Source organism: Sus scrofa, chromosome 2 (genome assembly GCF_054392235.1).
Source record: "Sus scrofa isolate SSC_HxYL_T2T_F1_AM1 chromosome 2, Sscrofa_HxYL_maternal_Yorkshire_Landrace_v2.0, whole genome shotgun sequence".
Taxonomy (NCBI): domain Eukaryota; kingdom Metazoa; phylum Chordata; class Mammalia; order Artiodactyla; family Suidae; genus Sus; species Sus scrofa.
In genome coordinates, this window is record NC_139384.1 from 10,168,113 (window position 1) to 10,194,050 (window position 25,938).

At 47.1% G+C, this 25,938-nt stretch overlaps 1 protein-coding gene across 4 annotated transcripts in view; it reads left to right on the top strand.

Annotated features, from left to right (window-relative positions):
- DDB1 (damage specific DNA binding protein 1) overlaps positions 1 to 25,938 on the top strand; it is a 30,136-nt gene that overhangs the window by 958 nt on the left and 3,240 nt on the right. For 3 of the 4 annotated variants that reach the window (XR_014836930.1, XM_003122651.7, XM_085010962.1), the window contains exons 2-23: positions 469 to 617; positions 1,675 to 1,791; positions 2,159 to 2,380; positions 4,355 to 4,469; positions 5,359 to 5,456; positions 6,643 to 6,801; positions 7,417 to 7,500; positions 8,073 to 8,189; positions 8,791 to 8,893; positions 13,770 to 13,845; positions 13,942 to 14,050; positions 16,269 to 16,447; positions 16,543 to 16,706; positions 16,788 to 16,895; positions 17,047 to 17,254; positions 18,033 to 18,128; positions 18,237 to 18,348; positions 19,308 to 19,431; positions 19,769 to 19,933; positions 20,805 to 20,899; positions 25,118 to 25,288; positions 25,638 to 25,747. Coding sequence is in view for 2 of the 4 variants with exons in the window: in XM_003122651.7 (XP_003122699.3) it covers positions 469 to 617; positions 1,675 to 1,791; positions 2,159 to 2,380; positions 4,355 to 4,469; positions 5,359 to 5,456; positions 6,643 to 6,801; positions 7,417 to 7,500; positions 8,073 to 8,189; positions 8,791 to 8,893; positions 13,770 to 13,845; positions 13,942 to 14,050; positions 16,269 to 16,447; positions 16,543 to 16,706; positions 16,788 to 16,895; positions 17,047 to 17,254; positions 18,033 to 18,128; positions 18,237 to 18,348; positions 19,308 to 19,431; positions 19,769 to 19,933; positions 20,805 to 20,899; positions 25,118 to 25,288; positions 25,638 to 25,747 (2,881 nt within the window). In the remaining 2 variants the exon portion in view is untranslated. Of the gene's footprint in view, positions 1 to 468; positions 618 to 1,674; positions 1,792 to 2,158; positions 2,381 to 4,354; positions 4,470 to 5,358; positions 5,457 to 6,642; positions 6,802 to 7,416; positions 7,501 to 8,072; positions 8,190 to 8,790; positions 8,894 to 13,769; positions 13,846 to 13,941; positions 14,051 to 16,268; positions 16,448 to 16,542; positions 16,707 to 16,787; positions 16,896 to 17,046; positions 17,255 to 18,032; positions 18,129 to 18,236; positions 18,349 to 19,307; positions 19,432 to 19,768; positions 19,934 to 20,804; positions 21,098 to 21,140; positions 22,474 to 23,853; positions 24,985 to 25,117; positions 25,289 to 25,637; positions 25,748 to 25,938 lie in introns of those variants that run through there. The other variant, XR_014836931.1, reaches the window with a different exon arrangement.

The window sequence follows — 25,938 nt, forward strand, 5'->3', positions numbered from 1 at the left end:
GGGAGGGCGAGAGATGCAGCTAAAGCCATGTTTTAAGATAAGGCTCTGGCAGTTTTTTTCATTCGACCTGGTCTGTTTGGTAAGAGATTTTGTGAAAATTGAGAGAAAGACTGAAAATAAAGAGGAGCACTTTCTCCAGCATCCCTTAATTAGAGGATGAGTGGGCCCCTGCAGAAGGAAAAGTGAAATTTGAGGGCACTGAGCCCGCCGAAGGGTTTTCACAGTCATTGTCAAGTTGAAGGACATGCTACTCTTAGGTCCAGTCCAGTTTTCGGAGTCTGATTAGGGAAGTAGCTTTCTTGAATGTATGAAGCAAGGCTCTTTGAGGAATCGGTGGGAAAGGAACGAGTGGAGGGAGCCAGAGAAATACGTGCAGTAAATGAGAATGTTAGGAGGTTTTAGGTAGAAAATGCTAGGATAATTTAGATAGTGCTTTGGCTTCAAAAACTAGAGAATCTGTTCTTTCAGGACACTTTACTTCAGCTGAAGACTTGAACCTGTTGATTGCCAAAAACACAAGGTTAGAGATCTATGTGGTGACCGCTGAGGGGCTTCGGCCCGTCAAAGAGGTGGGCATGTATGGGAAGATTGCAGTCATGGAGCTCTTCAGGCCCAAGGTAAGTGTTCTGGGTTGGGCCTTGCAGCAGCAAAGGAGAACTAGGTCGTCGTTGGATTTACGTCGTTTTTATGCCATCGCTTGCTTGGGGTGGGTGCCATAAGGCTTAGGAGAGAAACCCTTCTCTTTTCAAATGGCAGATTTTAATTTATATTCTATTTAACAAGTTGCCAAAAGTAGGAAAGACTCACTAGGGGAAAATGGATCAAGTCGACTTCTTTAGAAGGGACTGTAAACGCGGTTTGAGATGTGGGCCCCGTCCTGTGGGTCATCACAGTGATTCCAAGAGTCAGCTCTAGGGTTAGGGCCGTGCAGGCTTTGGTCCTTGTTCAGTCTAACTTTGGGTGTCAGCTAAGCTTTCAGAGCCTTATTTTTCCCATCTGCAAAACAGGGATAACCAATCCTCTGGTTTATTGTGAGGATTAAGTGATTTAATAACACAGGGCCTAGCACGGAAGAAGTGTTCACCGTTAACACTTATCATCACGTTATTGTTACCATTATTGTTATAATTCAACTGTTTTCATCTAAGTAGCTACTGCAGTGCTTCATTATGTCCTAACTGCATCTGATGAGAAAGCAAGGGGTTCAAAATTTAAATTATAATCCTTTGGACCAAATACTTTGTTGGGGTCTGGGTTAATAAGTAAGAAAGACTTTGTAGATCTATTTGAGCTTCCCTTGTTCCCTTTTTTTTTTCTTTTTCCAAGTACTTGGAGGAAGATTAGAGGAGGCGTTACATTCGTCTTTCAGAATATGAATGGAATAATTGAGATTAGCTGAGTGGAACTAGATGAATACATTGTATGTAGGGCAGAGAAAAGGAGAATTATGAAAACGCACTGGATGTTTACCAGCTTCAGTTCTGGCTTTTTGTACACACCCTTAGGGTGTGTGTGCAACTAAAGTGTGTTGCATACCCACCATAGGTTTTTTTCTCCTCAGGGGGAAAAGAAAATTCTTGAAGAATTTAGCATGCTTAAAAAATGACTAAAGACTAGACAGGTATTCCTGTTTTTAAAAGAAACCACTTTTGATAATGTAATGTTGGTTTCCAGGGGGAGAGCAAGGACCTACTGTTCATCCTGACAGCCAAGTACAATGCCTGCATCTTGGAGTATAAGCAGAGCGGCGAGAGCATTGACATCATAACTCGAGCCCATGGCAACGTCCAGGTGAGGTGGCTGCTTCAGGCTGATGAGAGTTTTCCAGGTAGGGTGGTCACAATTCAACAGAGAAAATGGAAGTGCCGAGGCACTCTCTCTTTCTCTCTCTCTCTCTCTCTCTCTCTCGGTGGTAAGAGAAACAAGGAGAAAACACCAGGGACTTCTGTAATTTACTAGTCACAGAGACGAGGTAACAACTCATTGAGATTCAGTGTCTTGCAAAAAGGTGTGCACTGACATTTGGGCATCCTAGCAGGTCAACAAGATGCCACAGGTTTTATTGCCACTCCTGAAATCATGCTGGGAAGGTGTTCCCCCTTGTCCTCTGTTGCTCTAGGTGTTGAGGTTCTTCCCTCACCCGTGTTTCATTTCCCAGGACCGTATTGGCCGCCCCTCAGAGACGGGCATTATTGGCATCATCGACCCTGAGTGCCGGATGATTGGCCTGCGACTCTATGATGGCCTTTTCAAGGTTATTCCACTAGACCGAGACAATAAAGAGCTCAAGGCCTTTAACATCCGCCTGGAGGAGCTGCATGTTATCGACGTCAAGTTCCTGTATGGTTGCCAAGCGCCTACCATCTGCTTTGTCTACCAGGTACTGGAGCAGGAGGAGAGAGGGAGAAGCTGTATGGCTTGGCATGGTGGGGGTTCATTTTTGCTAATCAGAATGTCTGGCTTTCGTGGTGGGGTAGGCAGAAGTGTTTAATGTATTTGTCTTGAAATGTTCTGGAATGTTATAATTAATATGTGCTAGGTTTTGGGTGTCATCTTGAGAGCAGTAGTACTTAACCGTGGAGGCAGGAAGCAGTCTGGGGCTTGTAGCAGGCTTTAATCCTGAGATTACGCTCTGGCTGTGGGCTTTGGAGAGTTTAAAGGGTGACCCAGTTTATACTTTGTCTCTTACTGGCGTGCTGGGGGATTATTAAAACTTAGCTGTAGAGAAGTGATCTGGAAATTGCCTTTACACACAGTGAGAAAATGTCTTGGGGATGCTTTGTATGTCTTCCAAAAAGAAGTGCATTTTGATCAGTGCTCACTTTCTGGTGACTGCTGGCTCTCGACTTCTATTTTAGTCTGTGCCTTAAACTTTAGTCGAGCTGATCCTGGGCAGCTGTTCTCTGGGCCAGATCTCTTGGGGGTGGGGTTGGGGGTGGGGGCAGGGTGGCAGAGCACCAGACGAACATGCTCGGATCTTGGGGAAATCTCAGCCTTTAACAAAGGGCCATACAGCATGAGGTTATTTCACTAGCCTGTGGTTGAATAAATGATGGAAGGAAACTTCGTCCAAGTCCAGGGACTGTGTGGGGCAGGTACACACTTTGATAGCTGTGTTAAGTGTTGGAAATACTGATGTGTTTTTGTGTGTTTCTTAGGGGCACCATAAGTGCTACAGTTCTGAGGCTGGTTGATAGATAAAGTTCATTCGAATAGGTGAAAACCAGCTTAGGAGATTTTGTTTAGTCTTGTTCATGATACATTAAGTATCGGATCTGAAGCAAAGACTTGGTATTTCTTTTCCTTCTTCCGTTTTGTAAATATCAGATCATTACAACACTGATGCTGGTTATTTAAGGCTGACACTGGGCAGCCTCAGGGCTGCTGGTTGTGAACTATCTTCATTTCCATCTGTGTATCTCAGAGGTCCAAATCGAAACCCCAGCTTGAATTTATGGGAAAGTCGAGTCTTACCCATCTCAAAACGGGGTGGGAAAATCTTTCCATCAACTAAAAAATTATTTTTTTCTCCTATTTGTGCCCCCAAATCAACTTGAAAAAATAACCACGTGAAAGGTAGTCACATAAAGTGCTTCAGGAGCTGTAACCCTGATTCAGATGCGGGCCCCGTCCTGAAACACACCGTCGTCGGATTCCTTCCATAACTTCTTAGACCCTGGTCTGGCCTTTGATGAGGCCATCCTCCCCTGGCTCCTTGCCGGCTCTTTGAGTCTCTTAAAGGTGACTTTGACTGCTCCAGGCCTGATGTGAGTCATGATTCCGAAAAAGGGGAAGGTGGTGTTGACAGTGGCAGGACTAGAGGTTTCGACTGACTTGAGAGGAGCGGCACACTCTGTTCTCCCCACCGTCTCCCCGCCGTCTCCCCCTCAGCGTGTCTGAGAATTGTATCAGGCAAATGCAGAAGAACTGTTAGATGGATTTGATTTCTCAGTGTGTTTGTTTTCCCTCTTTAGGTATTTTGTAAGTTTCTTGACAAGAAATGTAGAATATGTACACATACCTGATATCTGTCTGTATTCATACACAAATGTACGTATCGTACATACATTATATTTCTGTAGTGGTTAGTGTGGTGTGGCAAGTTCATTCCTCTTAATTTTTAAGCCTTTCTTGGATGGTTCAGTTGTTAGAAACAGTTGGCCTCAGTCACGGTCTGCCCAGAGCTTCACAGGTTCAGCTGGCGGCTGTCAGCATGCTCACGGATAGGGATGGGAAGGCTGGCGTGACAGGAGTGTCAGATGCTGGGTAATGGTGGCCTGTCCCTTTCAAGGCTCCTCTCCAGCTTAGGCTTCATCCTTCCTAGGGGCTAACGATTCCACCTTTCCCCACCCAGGACCCTCAGGGGCGGCACGTAAAAACCTATGAGGTCTCTCTCCGGGAGAAGGAGTTCAATAAGGGCCCCTGGAAACAGGAGAACGTAGAAGCTGAAGCTTCCATGGTGATTGCAGGTTTGTTGCCTCCGCCCCAAGTCTGGGCCAGTTCCTGTCCTTCCTTCCTCACCTTCTCTGCGCTTCATCATGTGCTCCAGTTGTCTGGAGCACCTGCATTGTTCACCCCCCGCCCCACCTCCTGTCTCCTGTCTGTAAATGTGCTTCCCTTTGCTTTTTGTATTTTTGTCTTTGGGGTTGTCTAAGTATAGGTTTCCTTTATTTGAGATGAAGGGGTTAACTATGAAACAATGAGATTGATTTGTGGAGTGACATAGGGAAATTAGTCTCATTATTTTATTGTTGGACGTAAAATTCTAAAAAACTGAATGGGACCAATAGAGCTATCTTATCTGGTGTCTTTATTTCACAGATGAGGAAACAGGGCCGAAGGACTTGTCCATGCCTGTACCTCAGTGATAAAGCCTGGGCTGAAATCCAGGGCTCTTGGCTCTTTATTCTTCCCTCAACACATATTGTGTCTCATCAAGTAGGGAAGTTTTAAAACTCTTAAGTGCAAATTGCCTCTTCTATATGGTAGCCCTGATAATGGGGAGAATTAAGCTAAGGAACAAGGAAAAAAGTAAAAACTTTCAGTTAGAAAGGATCAGAAGTTTAGGAGAGAAATGGGAAGCATGCATGTGGACAAACACCAGGGAGACCCTACCCTCTGAGTCTCAAACACCGAAAGTGGGGCAGTAAAGATCTTACCAGGAGTAGAGAGTGGGCAGCATATAATCTCTCGGACAGGAATCTCAGGAAAAGGTTATCATGTTCCCTGGACTTTGATGTCTAAGATACTAATTATCATCGAGTTCGCCTCAGAGAGAACTGGATCAGTGCCCTTGCTGCCTCAGGGTTTGGCAGGTGCTGAGGGCTGAGCACGCTAATGCCGTTCTTTGTCCTGCAGTGCCAGAGCCCTTCGGCGGTGCCATCATCATCGGACAGGAATCAATCACCTATCACAACGGTGACAAATACCTGGCGATTGCCCCTCCCATCATTAAGGTGAGCATCATTCTTTGCCTTTTGTCTTCTCTCTCTTTTTTCTTCCCTTTCCCCTCGTGTATCAGGAGGGGATTTGTCTGTTACAGCCTTCACCATGTGTGTGAGATGTGTTGTTGGTCCTTGGGGTTACACGAAAAGGGAGACTGGCTTGGTTTTGCTTACAAAGAGCTAGCTTGCTAACTAAGGCAGAGAGAGATATCTTGCAAATTCTATTGAGGTTTTTTTTTTTTTTTTTTGCTTTTTAGGGCCTCACCTGCAGCATATGGAAGTTCACAGGTTAAGGAAGGGGTTGAATCAGAGTTGTAGCTGCCAGCCTACACCACAGCCACAGCAACTCAGGATCCAGGTCTCATCTGTGACCTACACCACAGCTCATGGCAATGCCGGATCCCCGACCCACTGAGCGAGGCCAGGGCTCGAACCCGCATCCTCATGGATACTAGTCAGATTTGTTTCTGCTGTGCCACAGTGGGAACTCCCTCTATTGAGTTTTAATGTTTTCAGAGCTCAAGTTGTGTAAAATAATACAGTGAAAAAAATATATAGACTTCAAAAAATTAGTCATACAAATTTCACCTTAAAATTTTAAGTCATAAAAATTAAACCTTAAATGCTTACTTTTTTTTTTAAGGGCTGAACCTGGGCATATGAAAGTTCCCAGGCCAGGGGTCGAATCGGAGCTGAGCTGCTGTCCTACGCCACAGCCACAGCAACTCAGGATCCGAGCCATGTCTGTAACCATAGCTCACGGCAGTGCTGGATCCTCAACCCACTGAATGAAGCTGGGGATCGAATCTGTGGCCTCATGGATCCTAATGGGGTTCGTTAACCGCTGAGCCACGAAGGGAACTCCATAAAAGCTTACTTTTAATTTCTTTTTGGAGATAAATAACAAAATCTATGGCAGCATTCACAGTCCAGTGAATGTTTACAGCTGCTTCCTCTTCTCTATATTTGTTTTCCAGTAGAAAAATATGTGAGTAAACATTTAAAGTATGTTGAGCTCCTCAGAACATTGTCTTCAAAATAAAAACATCCCCATTTTCGATCACACGTGTAATGTGAGCCAAGTGGACTCCTTGCTCATGAGGTGGTTGAGTTTGGTAAAGAGAGTGGAGAGCTAGGCTTTGTTCTCTGGTGGCAGAAGACACTTAATCTCTAATGACTGTGTCTTTGCCCTTGGCAGCAAAGCACAATTGTGTGTCACAATCGCGTGGACCCCAATGGTTCCCGCTACCTGCTGGGAGACATGGAAGGACGGCTCTTCATGTTGCTTTTGGAGAAGGAGGAGCAGATGGACGGCACCGTCACCCTCAAGGATCTGCGTGTGGAACTCCTTGGGGAGGTAGGCCTCGTCCCTGCCCTGCTCCTTTCTCCTTGGAGCCCAGCGACCCCAGATGTGTGGTCCCACACTGCAGCTGGGAATTGTATTATGTAACACCCAGCAACAGATAGAGGCTCAGTCCTGTGGTGGAAATTGGGTTTTGAATGAGTAGATTACAGAGAGAGGCTCACAAGCGCTGGGCGCTACCTCAGTATTGAAAGAGAAACAAAAAAGGGTACAATATAGAATTAAAGCTTCATCTAAGGCTGATACTCAGTTATGGGAGGAAATTCCCAAAAAGTATTGTTGAGTATGATGCCGTGAATATTAGAGGTCTCCAGCTGTTTTGGGCAGACTGGAGTCGTTGGAATTAAAATGATCATTGGAAGCAGGCACCCACAAGACAAAATACAGATTTTTCTGACTATAGGGTTGTGATAAATGAAGAGTCACAAACTTCAGAGATTTAGGAAAGTTTGTGGAGTATGACCCGGGGATTGGAAATGGAGAATTGTGTTGGGAATCGTGGCTGCAGTTGGGACTTTTCTCAGCACATGTCTGAGAGGTGGGTGGAATGATGTCTGGACCTCATGTGAAGGCTGTTCTTTGGTCTTGAACGCCGTCATGTCCTTCCAGACCTCTATCGCCGAGTGCTTGACCTACCTCGATAACGGCGTTGTGTTTGTCGGGTCTCGCCTTGGTGACTCCCAGCTTGTGAAGGTGAGGAGGCGTTTTCCTCCTTCTGGTTTCTTTCTTTGCGGTCTTCACTACGTCTTCAAGTTTTTCCTGTGGTTAGTGCCTCTCAGGATGTCTTCAGTTCATCCATAGCCCTACTATCTGCCTTTCTACTTGGTTGATTTAGCATCCTACCCTGACTAGCTCTTTGTCCTAAGTGCTCATTCAGCAAGTGTGCCAGGCAAGGTCCTAGGTGCTGTGGATACAATGACGAACAAGACCCAGCTTTTACCTTCAAAGAGGTCATGATCTAATGTACTTGATCCCTCTAGAATAGGAGAATTTGGATCTTCTCTACAGAAAATGCATGCAAATATGTTACATGAATTTCCACCTGCTTCTCTGAAATCCATCCGTGGGATGCCAGATTAGCGATCCCTGGGTGGTTAGTGGGTCGCCTGTAGAAAACCCGTGTTCCTTAGAAGTCCCCTTCTAGAAGGATCCAGTAGGGCACAGGAAGGGCAGCTCTAGTAAGGGTGAGTTTCTTTTTGATGATAACTATCTCTTTCGCATGGGTGTGGACCATTCCAGGACTAACATTGTTCTCTCTTTTTTAGCTCAATGTTGACAGCAATGAGCAGGGCTCCTATGTCGTGGCCATGGAAACCTTTACCAATTTGGGACCCATTGTGGACATGTGCGTGGTGGACCTGGAAAGGCAGGGGCAGGGACAGGTAAGGGGGTCGTTCTGGAAAGGGGTAGTTGGTCTGCCAGCTCAGACTGTGTCCTCCTGGGTTTGCTTATCTAGAATGGGGAGTGTGCACTGCAGATAACTTTTAAGAGTCTCACTCCCTAATTCCAATGATGCGAGGATAACCCATTTATTGAGTGCCTATCTTGGTCTGCCAGGCACTTTATAAACAGTATTGATAATCACACAAGCACCGTGTTCGACAAGGTTCTTGGCCATTTTCGAACTGAGGAAACTGAAGGCCAGGAAGGATTAAGTAACTTGTCTACTGTCCCGTAACTCCTAAAAGGCAGGTGTGTCTGCCTCCATGTCCTGTGCTCTTTCTAGTACACAAAGTTCTCAGGGTGGTAGCAGACTTGCTAGGAGGAGTGGTAGGAGCTTTTTGCTTTTTGGACTAAGATGTCCTGTCTGCTCGGTAAATTTCAGAAACCTTGGAGATGAACCCCTGCTATGTTTGCATCCTCAAACCTAGCTCCACAACGAGGGGTCCTTGGACTTAGGTATAGCTTGTTTACTTTCGGGGCATTAGTCTCCTTGCCCCCATCTCTGGAGGGGTTATTTAGAAACCTTTTGTCTACTTGCAGCTGGTCACTTGCTCTGGGGCTTTCAAGGAAGGTTCCTTGCGGATCATCCGGAATGGAATTGGAATCCACGAGCATGCTAGCATTGACTTACCAGGCATCAAAGGTAGCCTTTCGGTGGTATAGGATTCAGATCTGATTTGAGTGACTTTGGCCGTTGGCCTCATGTGTCATAAAGACCCCTGGGTGGGATCTAGAGGAAGGCACATCAAATGAAGAGTAAAAAAAAGTCATAATGACAAGTGGTAGAAGCAAAAACATATTTCAAATTTCCAAAGTAAAGAATATTATTGACCAAAATGGATAATGGAGTAGAAGAAATGGGTGAGGAAGAGATTACAAATTAAGTTCAATGCTGTTTACATGAGGGAGCTGTAGAATCCCTAAAGAAAGGAGACTGAGACTATCATAGAAGGTGAATGTGTAAAATAACTAGCAGAACAAAAAATACAGGTCTTCCCAAATTCCAGGGGAACTGTAATAATCAAAAAAGTCAAAGGAATTCGACAGCGTGGAAGACTTTGACAGCATCTAAACAGTAAACATAACCTAGAGTAATGGGACAGAACCGATCTCAAACATCCATGTGAGTATCTGTAGCTGATCTGTCAGACAGCGGGTAACAGCACATGTACATGGGCTGAACTCGCCCGTGACAAGGGAAAGATTGGACCATAAGGCAAAATCAGTTTGAGGTAGTGTATGGGAGGCATATCTACAGAAAAGTAATTCAGAGTATTTTAAGAAGTAAGATAAAAACAGATTATAAAGAAGTAAAGGTTTAGGAAGTAGCAAGAGATCATAAACTGCAAAACCCAAGAGAATAAACTGAAAAAGTACTATAGACAGTAAAAATTCACTAAGCTAGGATATAAAATTAATGTACTAAAGTCAGTAGTTTTCTTTTCTTTCTTTCTTTTTTTTTTTTTTTTTGTCTTTTTGCTATTTCTTGGGCCGCTCCCGTGGCATATGGAGGTTCCCAGGCTAGGGGTCTAATTGGAGCTGTAGCCACCGGCCTACGCCAGAGCCACAGCAACGCGGGATCCGAGCCGTGTCTGCAACCTACACCACAGCTCACAGCAATGCCGGATCGTTAACCCTCTGAGCAAGGGCAAGGACCGAACCCGCAACCTCATGGTTCCTAGTCGGATTCGTTAACCACTGTGCCACGACAGGAACTCCAAAATCAGTAGTTTTCATGTAAAAACACAGTCAATTAGAAGATGTAGTAGAAGTAAAAAGGCAGTTTACAATAGCAGTAAAAAGATAAAATACCAAGAAATAAATTTAACAAGGACCGTGCAAAATTTATACAGGGAAAACTTTGAAATACTCTTGAAGGATCAAAGGGATATAGATTGTCAGATGAAAAAGACATGCCAAGGTCTTATATAATACATCAGTGTTACAAAGCTTTCTTCTCTTTGATTTTTGTAGTTAATGTATCTCAATAAAAATACCCTTTTTTTTTTTTTTTTTTTTTTTTTTGCCTTTTTTAAGGCTGTACCCGAGGCATGTGGAAGTTCCCAGGCTAGGGGTTGAACTGGAGCTGTAGCAGTGACAGATCCAAGCTGTGTCTGGGACCTACACCACAGCTCAGGGCAACGCCAGATCCTTAACCTACTGAGTGAGGCCAGGGATTGAACCTGCGTCTTCACGGATACTAGTCAGATTCCCTTCTGCTGAACGATGACAGGAACTCCATCCATAGGTTTTTTTGCCCCCCCCCCCCAATTTTAATGATTTTTTTTTTCCCCCTCATAATATCTGATTTACAGTGTTCTGTCAATTTTCTACTGTACAGCAAGCAAGGTGACCCAGTCATACATACATATATACATTCTTTTTTCTCACACTATCATGCTCCGTCATAAGTAAGTAGAGGTTTTTTTCCCTTGACCTGGATAAGTTCAAGTCAATGGGAAACAGAAGAAACAAGAAGAGCTGGGAAACTTTAAAAAGAGCAGTGAGACAGGTCTACCAGATATTAAAACATACCATTGCTTTTTTTTTTTAGGGTCGCACTCATGGCATAGGGAAGTTCTCAGATGGGGTTGAATCAGAGCTACAGCTGCTGGCCTATACCACAGCCACAGCAACGAAGGGTCCGAGCCTCATCTTCGACCTGCACCACAGCTCATGGCAACACCAGATCCCAGACCCACTGAGCAAGGCCAGGGATCGAACGTGCATCCTCATGGATCCTAGTTGGGTTCACTACTGCTGAACCACAATGGGAACTCCTAAAACATACTATGAAACCTTAGTAGTTAAAGAGTGGTTTTGGTGCATGAATAGGCAAGAGTTGCATGAGCAGATTCAAATGTCCAGTAACAAACACAATTAAATGTGAGACTTTGGTGTGTGATGGTGGTAGTGTCTCAGCGCAGCAAGGTAAAGATGATTTTTTACAATAATGGTGTTGGGATAACTGGAGACATTTGGGAGAAGATAAGTTTGGATCCACACTGCACAATGTGTACGTTACTAGAATCTAAATGGACCAAAGACTAAATGTAAAAAATGAAGGCATTCAAAAGCTAAGAGAAAAAGTTGATGAATTCTTTTTTTTTAAATAAGTTTAAAAATTATTTTTATTTTATTTTTTTGTCTTTTCTAGAGCCTCACCTGCGGCATATAGAGGTTTCCTGGCTAGGGGTCTTAATTGGAGCTATAGCCGCTGGCCTATACCAGAGCCACAGCAATGCCAGATCCTTAACCCACTGAGTGAGGCCAGGGATCGAAGCTGAAACCTCAGGTTCTTAGTCAGATTCGTTAACCACTGAGCCACAACAGGAACTCCAAAAATTATTTTATTTTATTGCTTTTTTAGGGCTGCACCTGTAGCAGGTGGAAGCTCCCAGGCTAGGGTTCAAATCAGAGCTGCAGCTGCAGGCCTACTCCATAGCCACAGCAACTTGGGATCTGAAGCCACATCTATGACCTACACCACGGCTCATGACAATTTCAGATCCTTAACCAAATTATCAAGGTGAGATTGAACCTGCATCCTTATGGATATTAGTTGGGTTCTTAAGCCTCTAAACCACAACGGGAACTCCTGGTGAATTCCTTTTTTTTTTTTTTTTTTGTCTTTTCTAGGGCCACTCCCGCAGCATATGGAGGTTCCCAGGCTAGGGGTCTAATTGGAGCTGTAGCCAAGGCCTACGCCAGAGCCACAGCAACTCGGGATCCGAACTGTGTCTGCAACCTACACCACAGCTCAGGGCAACGCTTGATCCTTAACCCACTGAGCAAGGCCAAGGATCGAATCAGCAACCTCATGGTTCCTAGTCAGATTCGTTAACCACTACGCCACAATGGGAACTCCGTGAATTCCTTTTTGCTTTTGGAGTAGAGAAAGTCTTGCAAATTATGACTCAAAGTGCAGAAGCCTAAAAGAAAGATCGTTTAGATCCAGTATCAGAATAAAACACTTCACATGACAAAAAAAAAAAAAAAAAAAAAAAAAAAAATTGTAAGTTAAGTTAGAAGAAATAACAAATTGGATAAAAACATTTGCAGTTCATCTTATAGACAACAGCGTAATCTCACTAATTTGTTAAAAGAATATCTGGGAAGATCATCAGATTTCCTCCCCTCAGTTTGTTCCCATAAATGGACAGCTAACAAAGCCTAACTTAGAAATGCAAATCAAAACAAAATAGTGACACCAAATGACAACACATTGTGTTAGTGAGCCTGTGAGGAAATAAGCATGCTCATTTGGCAGTACCTATTAAAACTACAGCTGCTTTGAGTGATTTACCCAGCAACCCCAATTCACATGTGTAACATGACGTAAAGACAAGATTATTCGTTGTGCCACTGTATGTCATGGCAAAATACCGAAAAAGTGTCCATTGGTGGGCGCTTACTAATAAACTGGTACATCCACACAATTAAATACTGTGCAGATGTCAAAAACAAGGAACTGTTCTGTTCTGATAAGGGCTCAGGCATATGTTAGATGAAAAACAAGGTGCAGGAGTTCCTGCTGTGGCACAGCAGACTCTTTGGAGCGCTGGGGCACAGGTTTGATCCTGGGCCCGTAATAGTGGGTTCAGGACCTGGCGTTGCCGCAGCTGTGGCATAAGTTGCAACTGCAGCTGGGAGCTGATCTCTAGCCGGCAAACTCCATATGCTGCCGATCAGCCAAAAAAGAAAAATTAAATTAAAAAATAAAACAAGGTGCACACAGTTTGTGAAAGGCTGTTTTATATGTTTATATTGGCTTGTGGTACAGTGTTTACCTATTTCCTTAAATTAAAAATAATTGGTAAAATGCGGCACAGATGATTGTATCTACAACACAGAAACAGATCACAGACAAGGAGAGCAGACTCGTGGTTCCCAGTGGGGAGTGGGGAGGGAATGGGATGGGTGGGCAGTTTGGGGTTTGGGTTTTAATGGGAAAAAAAAAAACTGACTGGAATAGAAATTGCACTGGGATCAGCAGTGTCTTGGGAGCCCTGGCACGAAGGTTCGATCCTCAAACTTGCATGGTGGGTTAAGGATCCATCCAGGATTGGCGCAGCTGCAGCTTAGGTCGCAGCTTCGGCTTGGCTCTGATCCCTGGCCTGGGAACTCTCCACATGTCACTGGGCAGTCAAAAAAGAAAAAGAAAAAAAAAGATAAACAAGAAAGGATTATTACTTATTTTGAGGGTAGGTTGGAGGGAGGGATGTAGGGGTGAGGCTTCTGTGTTAAATATTTTAAAAATAATCTTTGACTTTGAGTCATGGAAATGTACTATCCCCTCCAAAATCAGTGAAAAACTAAAATTATCAGGTTCAAACAGTTTTTAAAATATCTTAACTTCTTCCAAGTCTTAAAGCCGGGGAGGAAGAGAGTGGATATTTCGGTTCGGGATGACTTTGAATTTCTCACTCTTCCCACGGGGTTAGGCTGCTCTTTCCTTAGACTGTGAGCCGAGTGTGTTGGTCGGTGCCGTGTATCTTACTCCTTGATCTTTGTTCTAGGCCTGTGGCCACTTCGGTCTGATCCTAACCGGGAGACGGATGACACTCTGGTGCTCTCTTTTGTGGGCCAGACAAGGTAAGATGAGTCTGGCGCCAGCTCCGGGTACTCGTGTGAAGGGTTGCAGGGTGGGGCAGCTGGCCTGGCTGACCCCGGCCTTCGGTTCTGCTGCAGAGTTCTCATGCTAAACGGAGAGGAAGTGGAAGAAACAGAACTCATGGGTTTCGTGGACGATCAGCAGACTTTCTTCTGTGGCAACGTGGCTCATCAGCAGCTTATCCAGGTAGTAACTGAGAAAAGGGCAGGCCCCATTTACTTGAATTTGACCTAGAGCGCCGTACGGAATGTTATTGGATTTAAAAGTCAGTTGTTACGGCTATAAAAGTAATGTTAAAAGGCGAGGGAAAAAACCAGAGATGACTTGACTGCCCATTACTGAGAGCCACTTAACTCTTTTAACTTTGGAGTTATTCCTTTTAGCTCGAATTTTCTTTATACAAATGTGTATGACTGGCGCTTTGTATCTGAGGGTTTCACATACATGGATTCAACCAACTGCGGATCAAAAATAGTTTGGGGGGTGGACTCTAGAAAGTTCAAAAAGCAAAAGTTTTATTTGGTGCAGAGCAGCCGTTTACATATCATTTCCATTGTGTTTACAGTTCCTTATATCACATTTGCATTGTATTAAGTATTATAAGTAATTTAGAGGGGATTTGAAATACCCTTAAGGTTATGAGGAGGTTATACACAAATACTGCTCTTTTTTTTTTTTTTTCTGGCCACCCCGAGGCACATAGAGTTCCTGGGCCAGGGATCAGATCTGAACCTGGGACTGAACCTGCTTCCTGATGCTGCAGAAACGCTGCTGATGCCATTGCACCACAGAGGGAACTCTAGTACTGCTCCGTTTTATATAAGGGACTTGAGCATTTGCAGATTTTGGTATCTGCTGAGGGTCCTAAGAATCAGTTCCCTACAGATACTGAGAAATGTCTGTATACTGTATTTATTCACATTTTCTTTTATAGATGGGGTTGTTTTATTTATATATATATATATATACATGTTTTTTATTTTGGTTGAGGGATACTATTATACCCTATTTCCTTTTTTGTGTGTTTCTTTTTAGAGCTGCACCTGCGGCATATGGAGGTCCCACGCTAGGGGTCGAATCAGAGCTACAGCTGCCAGCCTACACCACAGCCACAGCAACATCAGATCCAAGCTGCACCTGTGACCTACACCACAGCTCACAGCAACGCCAGATCCTTAACCCACTGAGTGAGGTCAGGAATCGAACCCGCAACCTCATGATTCCTAGTTGGATTCGTTTCTGCTGCCCCAGGACAGGAACTCCCATATCCTGTTTTCTGAGACACATTTTCTCCCCATCGTTGTCATAGTAATATATACTTACTTGGAAAATATTGAAAAGCACAAAGAAGAAAAAATTAGTCATATGCCAACTATCCGTATATAACTTTTGGTGGCACCTTCAACTGATTATTATAGTCAGAGCTCTAACTCTTTTCAGATCCTTAGTTTAAATCTGATAGGGGAATTAGAGAACCTCCTGGCACTTGTCAGCCATAGAGCCTCATTTCTTTGCACCTGCCAACGCCCAGCAGTCTTCTTTTAGTGTGACCATGATGTTTTTGGGTTTTCCCACACCCTCCTCACCTTTTGAGCTGTTCTCCACTCTGATGAGTCCCTGTTTGCCGGTGGCGGGTAAAGCTCTTGAGGGCCCAAGGATCGCTGAGCTGTCTCCACTGTCCTCCCGGTCTTCCTTTTAGCCAGCAGGCAGTAGTGGATCTGGTAGAAACCAGAGGGAAGTTTCTGTCAGTTTGTGGAGCAAATGTGGGAAGCGGCCAGATACTGCCTCATTCATTGCTTTGTCAGTGTTTTCTATTATTATAGGGCCTTTAAGGAGGAACTCAGTTTTGATAAGTAAGGTATATTGCTACATAGCAGCATTAACCTACTTTTTGTCTTATTTCAGTGGCAAAATGTATAAAACATTTTAATACAATTTTGTAACCTTTACTGAAGAATTTTATATAATTTTAATGGCTCATCCATCATAAAGAACTTGGATATTTTAGAGATCTGATTTTGGGGTTGAGTAAAAAAGAGCTAGCTTGGTAGTCACAGAGTCTCCGTCCCCCGTACCTTTCCACGGTGTGCAGTTTGTGTCACCCAAGCCTTACTCAGAATGAAACAGGTCTAGTTTTCTGGTCATAGGAATGTAAGCTGTAAGCTGCTTTAAGCCAGTCTTCAGGGCGTCAACTAGAAATGACATCGTCATGTCATTACTCATTGCAGAACTTTGGAAGAATGTATCTGTTGTAGAGGAAGGCGTCCATCGCTTATTCTTGGGGTTCCGCTAGGGCGGCAGTGTATGCCATACAGATCCCCCCCGTACAGATCCCCCCCGTATAGATCCCCCGCCCCGTACAGATCCCTGCAGACGCTTGGAGGCACTGCTTTTCTTTCTCTAGATCACTTCAGCATCTGTGAGGTTGGTCTCTCAAGAACCCAAAGCTCTGGTCAGTGAATGGAAGGAGCCTCAGGGCAAGAATATCAGTGTGGCCTCCTGCAACAGCAACCAGGTGGTGGTGGCCGTGGGGAGGGCCCTCTACTACCTGCAGATCCATCCTCAGGAGCTCCGACAGATCAGGTGTGTGTCTCTCTCTGCTCTTTTCCCCCTCCCCTGTTCTCCGGGACTTCTTTGATCCTTGGATTCCTTCCTCTGCCATATTCTTCCTTGTTCAGCCACACAGAGATGGAGCATGAAGTGGCCTGCTTGGACATCACCCCACTGGGGGACAGCAATGGGCTGTCCCCGCTTTGTGCCATTGGCCTCTGGACAGACATCTCGGCCCGTATCTCGAAGCTGCCCTCATTTGAGCTGCTGCACAAAGAGATGCTGGGTGGAGGTATGTGTCTTTTAAGGACACCTGGGCTGGGATCAGAATCCGAATGTGGGACAAGAACCTAACGTGCCTCTTTCCCCGCAGAGATCATTCCTCGTTCCATCCTGATGACCACCTTTGAGAGTAGCCACTACCTCCTTTGTGCCTTGGGAGATGGAGCGCTCTTCTACTTTGGGCTCAACATTGAGACAGGTGGGACTGGCACTTGGAGAGGGGGGCTTAGAAATAGCTGGAGTGTTGCAGAGCTCTCAGCCTCAGGGTGCTGCTCCTGAACCTTCAAAATCCGACTGTTTGTCCTGTTTCCTTTCCTTCCTCTCTGCTCCTGATGCCACTCTTTCTGTAGGCCTGTTGAGCGACCGTAAGAAGGTGACGCTGGGCACCCAGCCCACGGTGTTGAGGACGTTCCGGTCTCTCTCTACCACCAACGTCTTCGCTTGCTCTGACCGCCCCACTGTCATCTACAGCAGCAACCACAAACTGGTCTTCTCCAACGTCAACCTCAAGGAAGTGAACTACATGTGTCCCCTCAACTCAGATGGCTATCCTGATAGGTGAGCCCCTTTTTCTTTCCTCGGCAAGAGCCGGTGGTTGAGGGCGGCGTGATGTTTTCCCTTCCCCTCCATCCTCCTGTTGGGGAAGTCAGTGTATGGCTGAGATGGGACGTGTAGAGCCGAGGCTTGCAGAGCTTGGCGACGCAGTGGAAACGCTTAGGAGGTCTTTCAATGTACAGATTATTTTTGATTCCTTCTTAGAGTCTGATGTAGAGGATTAAAGATGGGGCCCGAGAATTCTGTATTTTCCGAAAACCTCCCAGATGATTGAAATGATTAGTCAGGTTTCGGAAGCTCTGACTTTGAGGTCATGACGTGGTATTTAAAGTGCGGTCCGTCATGGGCAGCCACAGTACTGGCTGGGACTCATTAGAAATGTAAATCCTTAGGCCTTACCGCTGGACGCACTGAATCAGAAACTCCAGGGGTGGGCCCGCAGTCTAGTTTAATAAGCCCTCTAGCGAATTCTGATGCCAGGGTGGCTTGAAAGTTTGAGAATCACTGGTCTGTATTCCTTCTAATGCTGCGCTCTAGCATTAAATAGGTGGCTGCTAAAAATCTCAGCTTAGGCCCAACTAGACCAAGTAAGTAAGAAAATCTGGGGGTGGGACCAGGCATGTTCCCTAGGAATGCTTTAGTGTAGAGTCTAGTTGAGAACCACTGCCCTGGAGTAAACCAGTGTAATTCTGCCTTGTTTTTCTTCCCCTTACGGAGTTGCCTCGTAGAATCCTTTCCTTCCTTGGGTCTCCTCACTCTAAACCCAGAACCTTCTTTCCAGCCTGGCACTGGCCAACAATAGCACCCTCACCATCGGCACCATCGATGAGATCCAGAAGCTGCACATCCGCACGGTTCCCCTCTATGAATCTCCCAGGTGAGGGCAGGGGAGGGGCGCTGCAGGGGCGGGGCGTGGTCTGTGAGTTGGTGCCAAGCGCTTCAGACTTTTGCTGAGAGGCCCTGTTGTTCCACACTTGTTCTCTAGGAAGATCTGCTATCAGGAGGTGTCCCAGTGTTTCGGGGTCCTTTCCAGCCGTATCGAAGTCCAGGACACAAGTGGGGGCACGACTGCCCTGAGGCCCAGTGCCAGCACCCAGGTGAGGCCAGGGGGCAAAGAAGGATGGCGTGAGAGCAGGCAGGGACAGACTGTTCTGCCCAAGGTCAGGGAGGAGGTCGTTTTAGCTTTGCAGGCTGTGTGGTCTCAGTCACAACTCCTCAGTTCTGCTCTTAGAGAAGCGGCCATGGACGGTGGGTTGGCATAGCTGGATTCCAGGAGAAGACAGGCAGTGAGCTGCATTTGGCCCCCTCCTTAGAGGGCTGAGAAGAACTTTAACAAGCATGGCAGTCAGTGGTTTTGCTACTTGGTAGCCTTGCAGGATGAAAATTCCTTTTCCCTTGCCATCCAGTTTGGGTACTTTGTGTAGAGTGTGCATGACAGCATAGGGTAACAGGTAAGAGCGTGGGGAGTGGAGTCAGAACTGGCTTCAAAGTTGATTGCTAGCTGTGTGACCTTGGGTAAGTCTAAACTTTAATTTTCTCGTCTGCAAAAGGATAATACTAGGACAAACTAAAGCCACACATCATAGACTCAGTGGAGACGTTAGATCATTTTATTCCATGTGTTCTCTGCCTTTCCTGCTGCCAAACATCCGTGGTGTGGCTTCTTCCCTTAAACCAGCTAGAAGGTCTTTACGTTTTTCTTTTTATTTGAAGTGCTTTCTTATTGTTCCCATCAAGAGAGGTGGAAGTGAGTCACTTTATTAGATCTCCTGAGTTTTTTGTTAGCTTTCTTGATTGATGTAGCATCGCTGTTTTAGTGCTCTTTAATCACCCTTAGTTGGACTGCTGTGTCAATTCCGTATGGAGTTTAGATCCTTGTCCTTGGTCCCTGTATCCTCTCTGAAGCCCTCTGTTCTTTCGGCTCATGCAAGAGGCCAGCCGTACGATCTCCTTCCGACTCAGCCTCTGTTCCCTGATCCTGTCTGACACTCACACAGCTGCTCCCAGCACCCATGCTGCTTTTGAGAGGGGTGATGTGTATTCTCTCTGTTCTCAGGCCCTGTCCAGCAGCGTCAGCTCCAGCAAGCTGTTCTCCAGCAGCACAGCCCCTCACGAGACCTCCTTTGGAGAAGAGGTGGAGGTGCATAACCTCCTTATCATTGACCAGCACACCTTTGAAGGTGCAAATGAGCTCTTTCTATCATTTTGTACCTACATTCTCCTGAAACTAGGCTCTTCTGGGCTCTGATTTATTCCAGAATTTGATAGACACTGGCAGACCATCCTAGGAGGAGAAGGAAAGGGTGGGGCCCCTTGGAGTTGCCATGAGTCCAGAGCGCTGGGCCTCCTCGTGTCAGAATAGGCTGCAGAGGAGGCAGGGTAGCAGGCAGCACATGCCTCCTGTACTCTGCTTTGGGCTGAGCTGTGGGCCTCGCAGAAGTGCAGAAGCCTGTGTGTGTGTGCGCGCGTGCGCGTGCCTCTCGGCAGCCAGTCAGCTCTCTACTGCTTTCTTTCTAGTTCTTCATGCCCACCAGTTTCTACAGAACGAGTATGCCCTCAGCCTGGTCTCCTGCAAGCTGGGCAAAGACCCCAACACGTACTTCATCGTGGGCACGGCCATGGTGTATCCCGAAGAGGCGGAGCCCAAGCAGGGTCGGATTGTGGTCTTTCAGTATTCAGATGGTAAGTGGACGCGGCCTTCGGCTTTTGAGGGATTTGAAACTGGGAAAGTAAGCGGACTGCTTTGGGTTGCCGCCTCAGTTAAGCAGAAGAACTTGGCTTAATTGCTGTGAGATGAGGTCTAAGATATTTCTCTTAAGCTCTTGACGGTCTGATTGAGTTTTGGCGTAAGCGAGCAGAGGCACAAGTAAAATCTAGCACGTGTTTCTTCCTCTTTTTACTCTTTGAAAGGAGGCAAAGGGGATGAGGTGAGCTGTGGATAAGAACCCGGTGACCAGAATGTGAGTTAGGGATCCCGTCAGGCATCCTGGGTGTGTTTCCCACTTGGCTGCTCGAGCCCTTAGGTCCTCTTCCGAGCCTCCGAGCCTGGTGCTCGTTTCTCGTCTTCGCTCATCCCCGCGCCCAAGATGCTCCTGAAGACCAGCTCTCGGCCGGTCCCGAGCTCCCAGACCGGATGGCTGAGGCGGAGGGTGGTCTCCATCCTGAGAGGGCGATCCGGAGGCTCGGGCTGGGGCAGATCCCCGGCCGTGTCAGGAGGCACTGCACATGCTGTTGGGGCTTGTACTTCTGGTGGTGGAGAACCCCAGTCCTGCTGACTCTGTTTTCTGCTTTCAGATGAGTGGTTTGGGGGGCAGGAATTTAGAGCCAGAGGGGAATCAGGGGATTCTTTTGATTAATTTTAAATGTGGACTTGGGAGTTCCTGTGTGGCTCAGTGGGTTAAGGATCCAGCATTGTCACTGCAGTGGCTCCGGTTGCTGCTGTGGCGCGGGTTTGATCCCTGGCCTGGGAACTCCTGCGAGCTGCAGTAGAGGCCAAAAAAAAAAACAAAAACAGTGGGCTCATAAAGGAGACTCAGTATCTTTTTTCCCCCAGGAAAACTACAGACGGTGGCTGAAAAGGAGGTGAAAGGGGCCGTGTACTCGATGGTGGAATTTAACGGGAAGCTCTTAGCCAGCATCAACAGCACGGTGAGGCCCCTCCCACTGGTGTCATGCCTAAGGCTTCACCCCATTGTCCATAGACACGTTTCCCAGTGCTGCACATGTATCAGATTGTAAGGATAACAGTAGTGAGTATGGAGGATGGAGCTGGGAATGTGGAGAGCTGGGGCTGGACCAGACATTAGACTTGCTTTTGTGAAACCCCATGATGTCATGTCAAGTGCTGTGGGGATGGAGGGAGGGGTAAGAGCTATGGCCCTGCCCTCAGAATGTGTGGTGGCATGAGAATATCTCATCCGTATGGGACAGAGTGAGCCCAACAGTGCTATCCTGAGTACATCCCTGAAATAGTAGCCCTGTGAAATAGTCCACTTTCTTGTGGCAGGACCCCACCTCCTCCCTTGCAGAAAGTTAAAAAAAAAATTTCAGGTCAAATAAATTTGGGAACTGCTATATCCTGTGTCCTCCTCCTGGAGCGTCACAGTGCATTATAGCACATTGAAGGTTTTAAGAAGATCAGGAGTAAAGAAGCATCAGAGTTCCCCCTGTAGCTCAGGAACTGGGGCCAGAGACCACATGTATATTTCTTATGTTGCAGTGGGGAAGCCAGAGCTTTGGTTTTGCAAACGCTCAGTTTCAGTAGTCGTCTTCGTGGAGATGTCAGGCAGGTGGCTGGATGAGAGGGGCATGGCTTCCAGCAGGAGGAAGCAGGAGACCCCAGCGTGGCGGTTAGTCAGTGGCTTGTGAAGCTGGAAGTCTGGATGAGCTCACCTGAGATCCCCTGTCTGCTGAGGGTGGGCAGAGGAGAGAGCTGGAGACTGAGCCCTGAAGTCTTCCAGCCTTTCACAGTTGGGGTCGGAAGGACGATCTAGCCAGAGAGGAGGTAACTAGTGAAGGAGAAGAGGAAGCCAGGGAGAAAAGTGTTCTGGAAGCTGTAGCGAGAACATGTTTCAAGGAAAGGCTGTTGGTGGGTCAGGTAACATAAGGATTGGGAGTTGGCCATTGGTTTAGCCCCTTAGGTTGAGTGCTGGGCATGGAAACCTGGTCCAAGAGGGTTCAACAAGGACTAGGAGGCGAAGACAGCTCGTATTTGAACGCCTTTTCCAGGTTTTGCAGTAATGGAGGAGAGAGAAGACAGGAATGGGGTAACTCCAGGGAGGGTGAGGACAAGAGAGGTTTTTAATGTTTTGAGTTAGGAAATACTGCTGCACGTCCCCAGCTGCTGGTGGTGGTCCGTTGCAGAACGGTTATTGGAGCTGCATTTTGAGTTAGCCGCAGGGGCTCCAGGGCACGGCGTTGGCCTCAGATGGTGGCAGGAGGTGGAAATCCTCCGTTGGCTGTGTCCATCTTCTGCGAAGGAGCTGAGAGAAAAGATGGAAGAAGAGGTTTTGGAGTTTTGAGTAGTGAAGGAGGTACAACCATTTCAGGACCCAAAGAGTGTCGGACTAGGAAATGCACAGTTTCTGAGAAGTACAAGAGCCCACTTCCAGTGAGTGGTCTTGAATGTAAAATGAGACCAGTCATCCCAGTTAGTTGTTTTTCCTCAGCTTGGAGATGAAGATAAGAATTTCACCAGTTTCTGGAGTTCCCGTCATGGCGCAGTGGTTAATGAATCCGACTAGGAACCATGAGGTTGCGGGTTTGGTCTCTGGCCTTGCTCAGTGGGTTGGGGATCCGGTGTTGCTGTGAGCTGTGGTGTAGATTGCAGACGCGGCTCGGATCCCACACTGCTGTGGCTCTGGCGTAGGCTGGCGGCTACAGCTCCGATTCAACCCCTAGCCTGGGAACCTCCATATGCCGCAGGAGCGGTCCAAGAAATGGCAAAAAGACAAAAAGAAAAAAAAAAAAGAATTTCACCAGTTTCTGGTTCATTGGATGAGTATGATCCAGGGGGCAAGGGAGGTGGGACTCTGCAAGATAGGAATTATGGTGTTGCGCTCTGGGCACTGAGAAATGACAAAACGGGGGGTATAAGCGTCTGGAGTTACTTTTAATGACAGGCTCTAAGGGGTGACCATGGGAGTGGAGCAGATAGGTGGGGAAGCGGGGGTGAGAAAAGATAAGAGACGAGGGTATTGGAAGAATCTTCTCTGAATATTAAAGTCGCCAAGAATTGGAGTTGCCATTGTGGCTCAGCAATAATGAACCTGACTAGTATCCATGAGGATGTAGGTTCGATCCCTGGTGTTGCTCAGTGGGTTAAGGAGCTGGTGCTGCTGTGAGTTATGGTGTAGGTCAAAGACGTGGCTTGGATCATGTGGCTGTGGTGTAAGCCGGCAGCTAAATGCAAATTCGACCCCTAGACTGGAACTTCCATATGCCACAGGTACAGCCCTAGAAAGCAAAATTAAATAAATAAATAGAGTAAAGTCACAAAGGATTACAGGAATGTTGTGTTGGGAGAGAGTGATGGGGTGGGGTGGCGATGGGTGACAGTGGTAGTGGTCTGGTGGAGTGAACTTCAAAACTGGAACGCTTAGGAGACAGGCAGGGTACATGAAAGGCTGTCCTCCCTCCAGTCCCGTGGTAAGAGGGGCAGTGGGAGAGAAAAGAGCCAAGTCGAGAGGGCCATGAGGCCTGTATGAAAGATCCAAGTTTCAGTTAGTATGACAAGGGACCAGTCCAGATTGCCCGTGACTGGTGACCGTATATTCCAGAGGGCCCAGTGAGCAGATGCGGACATTGGGAGGCATTGGGTGTAAAGTTGGATTATAAGATTTCCCTGCTACGTAATAGAAATATAGGAGCCACATGTGATTTTTTTTTTTTCCTGTCTTTTGTCTTTTTAGGGCCGCACCCACGGCATATGGAGGTTCCCAGGCTAGGGGTCTAATCGGAGCTATAGCTGCCGGTCTACACCACAGCCGCAGCAATACCAGATCCAAGCCATGTCTTCCACCTACACCACAGCTCATGCAACACCGGATCCCTAACCCACTGAGCGAGGCCAAGGATCAAACCTGCAACCTCATGGTTCCTAGTCAGATTCATTTCTGCTGTACCACAGCAGGAACTCCCCACATGTGAATTTTTAAACTTTAGTAGTCAATGTTTACAAGTAAAAAGCAGGTGAAATCAGTTTTAGCAATGTGTTCTATTTATCTCATTAGAACCAAAATATTACTTCAACGTGTCATCAGTATAAAAAAAATTCAGTGAGATATTTTACCTTTTTTTCCATACCAAGACTTCCAAACGTGGTGGGTATTTTACCCTTACAGCACATCTCGGGTTGGGCTAGCCACAATTCAGGTGTTGGTAGCCATGTGTGACTGGTGGCTGCCACATTGGACAGTGCGGGGACTCTTGGGTTGAGAGTGATGGTCTCGGATTTTGGTGGTGTCTCACCTTGGTCTTGACTATCTCCAGGCGGGGAGAGGCTGGGAGGGTGGGGAGGGAGGTGTGGGGTGTGTTTCTGGCTCTCAGCCCCTTCTCACTCCACTCTTGGAAGTGTGGGGGCCCAGCCAGGCTGTCTTACCCCAAATTGAGGCGTCCTAGGCCCCCTTGACCCCACCGATGGAAGTGTGGTAGCCGTTGTAATTATTACAAGTGACTCTCAGAGGCACACCTATGGAGCCAGGGTTCTTTGGACACACCTGGAGAAATCACGGCTTAATGTTTTCTGCCCAGGAGTTTCCGTATGTGCAGGGGCCATGGGTGGGGCTGCCTGGATCTGGGCTGTGCGGTGCCAAATATCTGCTCATCTGTCTGCTCATTGTCAAGCACCTGTATTCTTTTGGAGATGTGGTTGTAACTGAAGAAACACTGCAGTGGAGAAGGAAAAAAAGGGTATTTTTTTTTCCCCCTCTCAGTGGAGGGGAGGCCACAGATGCCAGTCCTTTAGAGCCCTTTAGTTTCTGTTAGACTTTCCCATTCTATATTCTTTGTTTATCAGGTTCCCATCAGAAGGTGCCAGGGATGTGTGAGTTTCGAGAAGGGTTCAGAAAGGCAGTTCGTTGGGAGGTGATCATGTGTGTCCTGATGAGGAAATTGGAGATGGACCGTCTCTTTATCCAAAGGGAACCTTTGTATCATTAGTTTCATGTGTTCACTCTCTTTTCATCTTTCATAAATGTCTAATATGGAAATAAAAACTGGTCATCCAAGTGCCACCCAAAGCATTTCACGTGCGTTGCCCTTTGGTAAATGGGGCTGCAGATGGAGGATTGAGGGGGGTTTGGAGAAACAGTCATTCCGAGAGGACCCGGGCTCCCGGGATTGAGCGAAGCGCGATGCCCGTCCCAGGTGCGGCTCTACGAGTGGACGACGGAGAAGGAGCTCCGCACCGAGTGCAATCACTACAACAACATCATGGCCCTCTACCTGAAGACCAAGGGCGACTTCATCCTGGTGGGCGACCTCATGCGCTCCGTGCTGCTGCTGGCCTACAAGCCCATGGAGGGCAACTTCGAAGAGGTATCGGGGCGGGGGCGGGGCGCCCACTGAAGCTGCGGCCCCTGCAGGTATCTCTCCGCCGGTGAGGGATGTTCAAGCCTGGTGGGGGCGGAAATGTCATTCCTGGGGCATAGGTTCTGCATCTATGAAGTAGTTTTGGGGGGCCCCCCGCCCCCACTTGAGCTCTGAGTAGGCTCCATTTCTGGGCATTTCAACCAGATGGGCCGGGTTGGCCAGAGAAGGGGGCAGGATCTCTCTAGAGAGGCGGTGGTTGAACACAGGGTGGGGCTGGCTCTCGGCCAGGCGCCAGCACCGGCTTCCATGCAGACTTTCTGGGGGGTCTTTCCTCTTGTGCCTTGTCTGTTGTAAGATTGCTCGAGACTTTAACCCCAACTGGATGAGTGCTGTGGAGATCTTGGATGATGACAATTTCCTGGGGGCCGAAAATGCCTTTAACTTGTTCGTGTGTCAGAAGGATAGGTGAGGGACTGGCGGTGGGAGCGGTGGGGGCTGGGGCCCCGGGTCTGCCGAGCTCGAGGACAGTGGTTCTGTCTCGGGCTCAGGTGCTCCTCTTCACAGAGGCCAGGGATTCCATGAGGGAATCGGGCTGCGGAGATGAGCCTCTGCCGGCCGGCTTCTCCGCTCTGGAGTGGGTGGTGGGCTCACCAGGG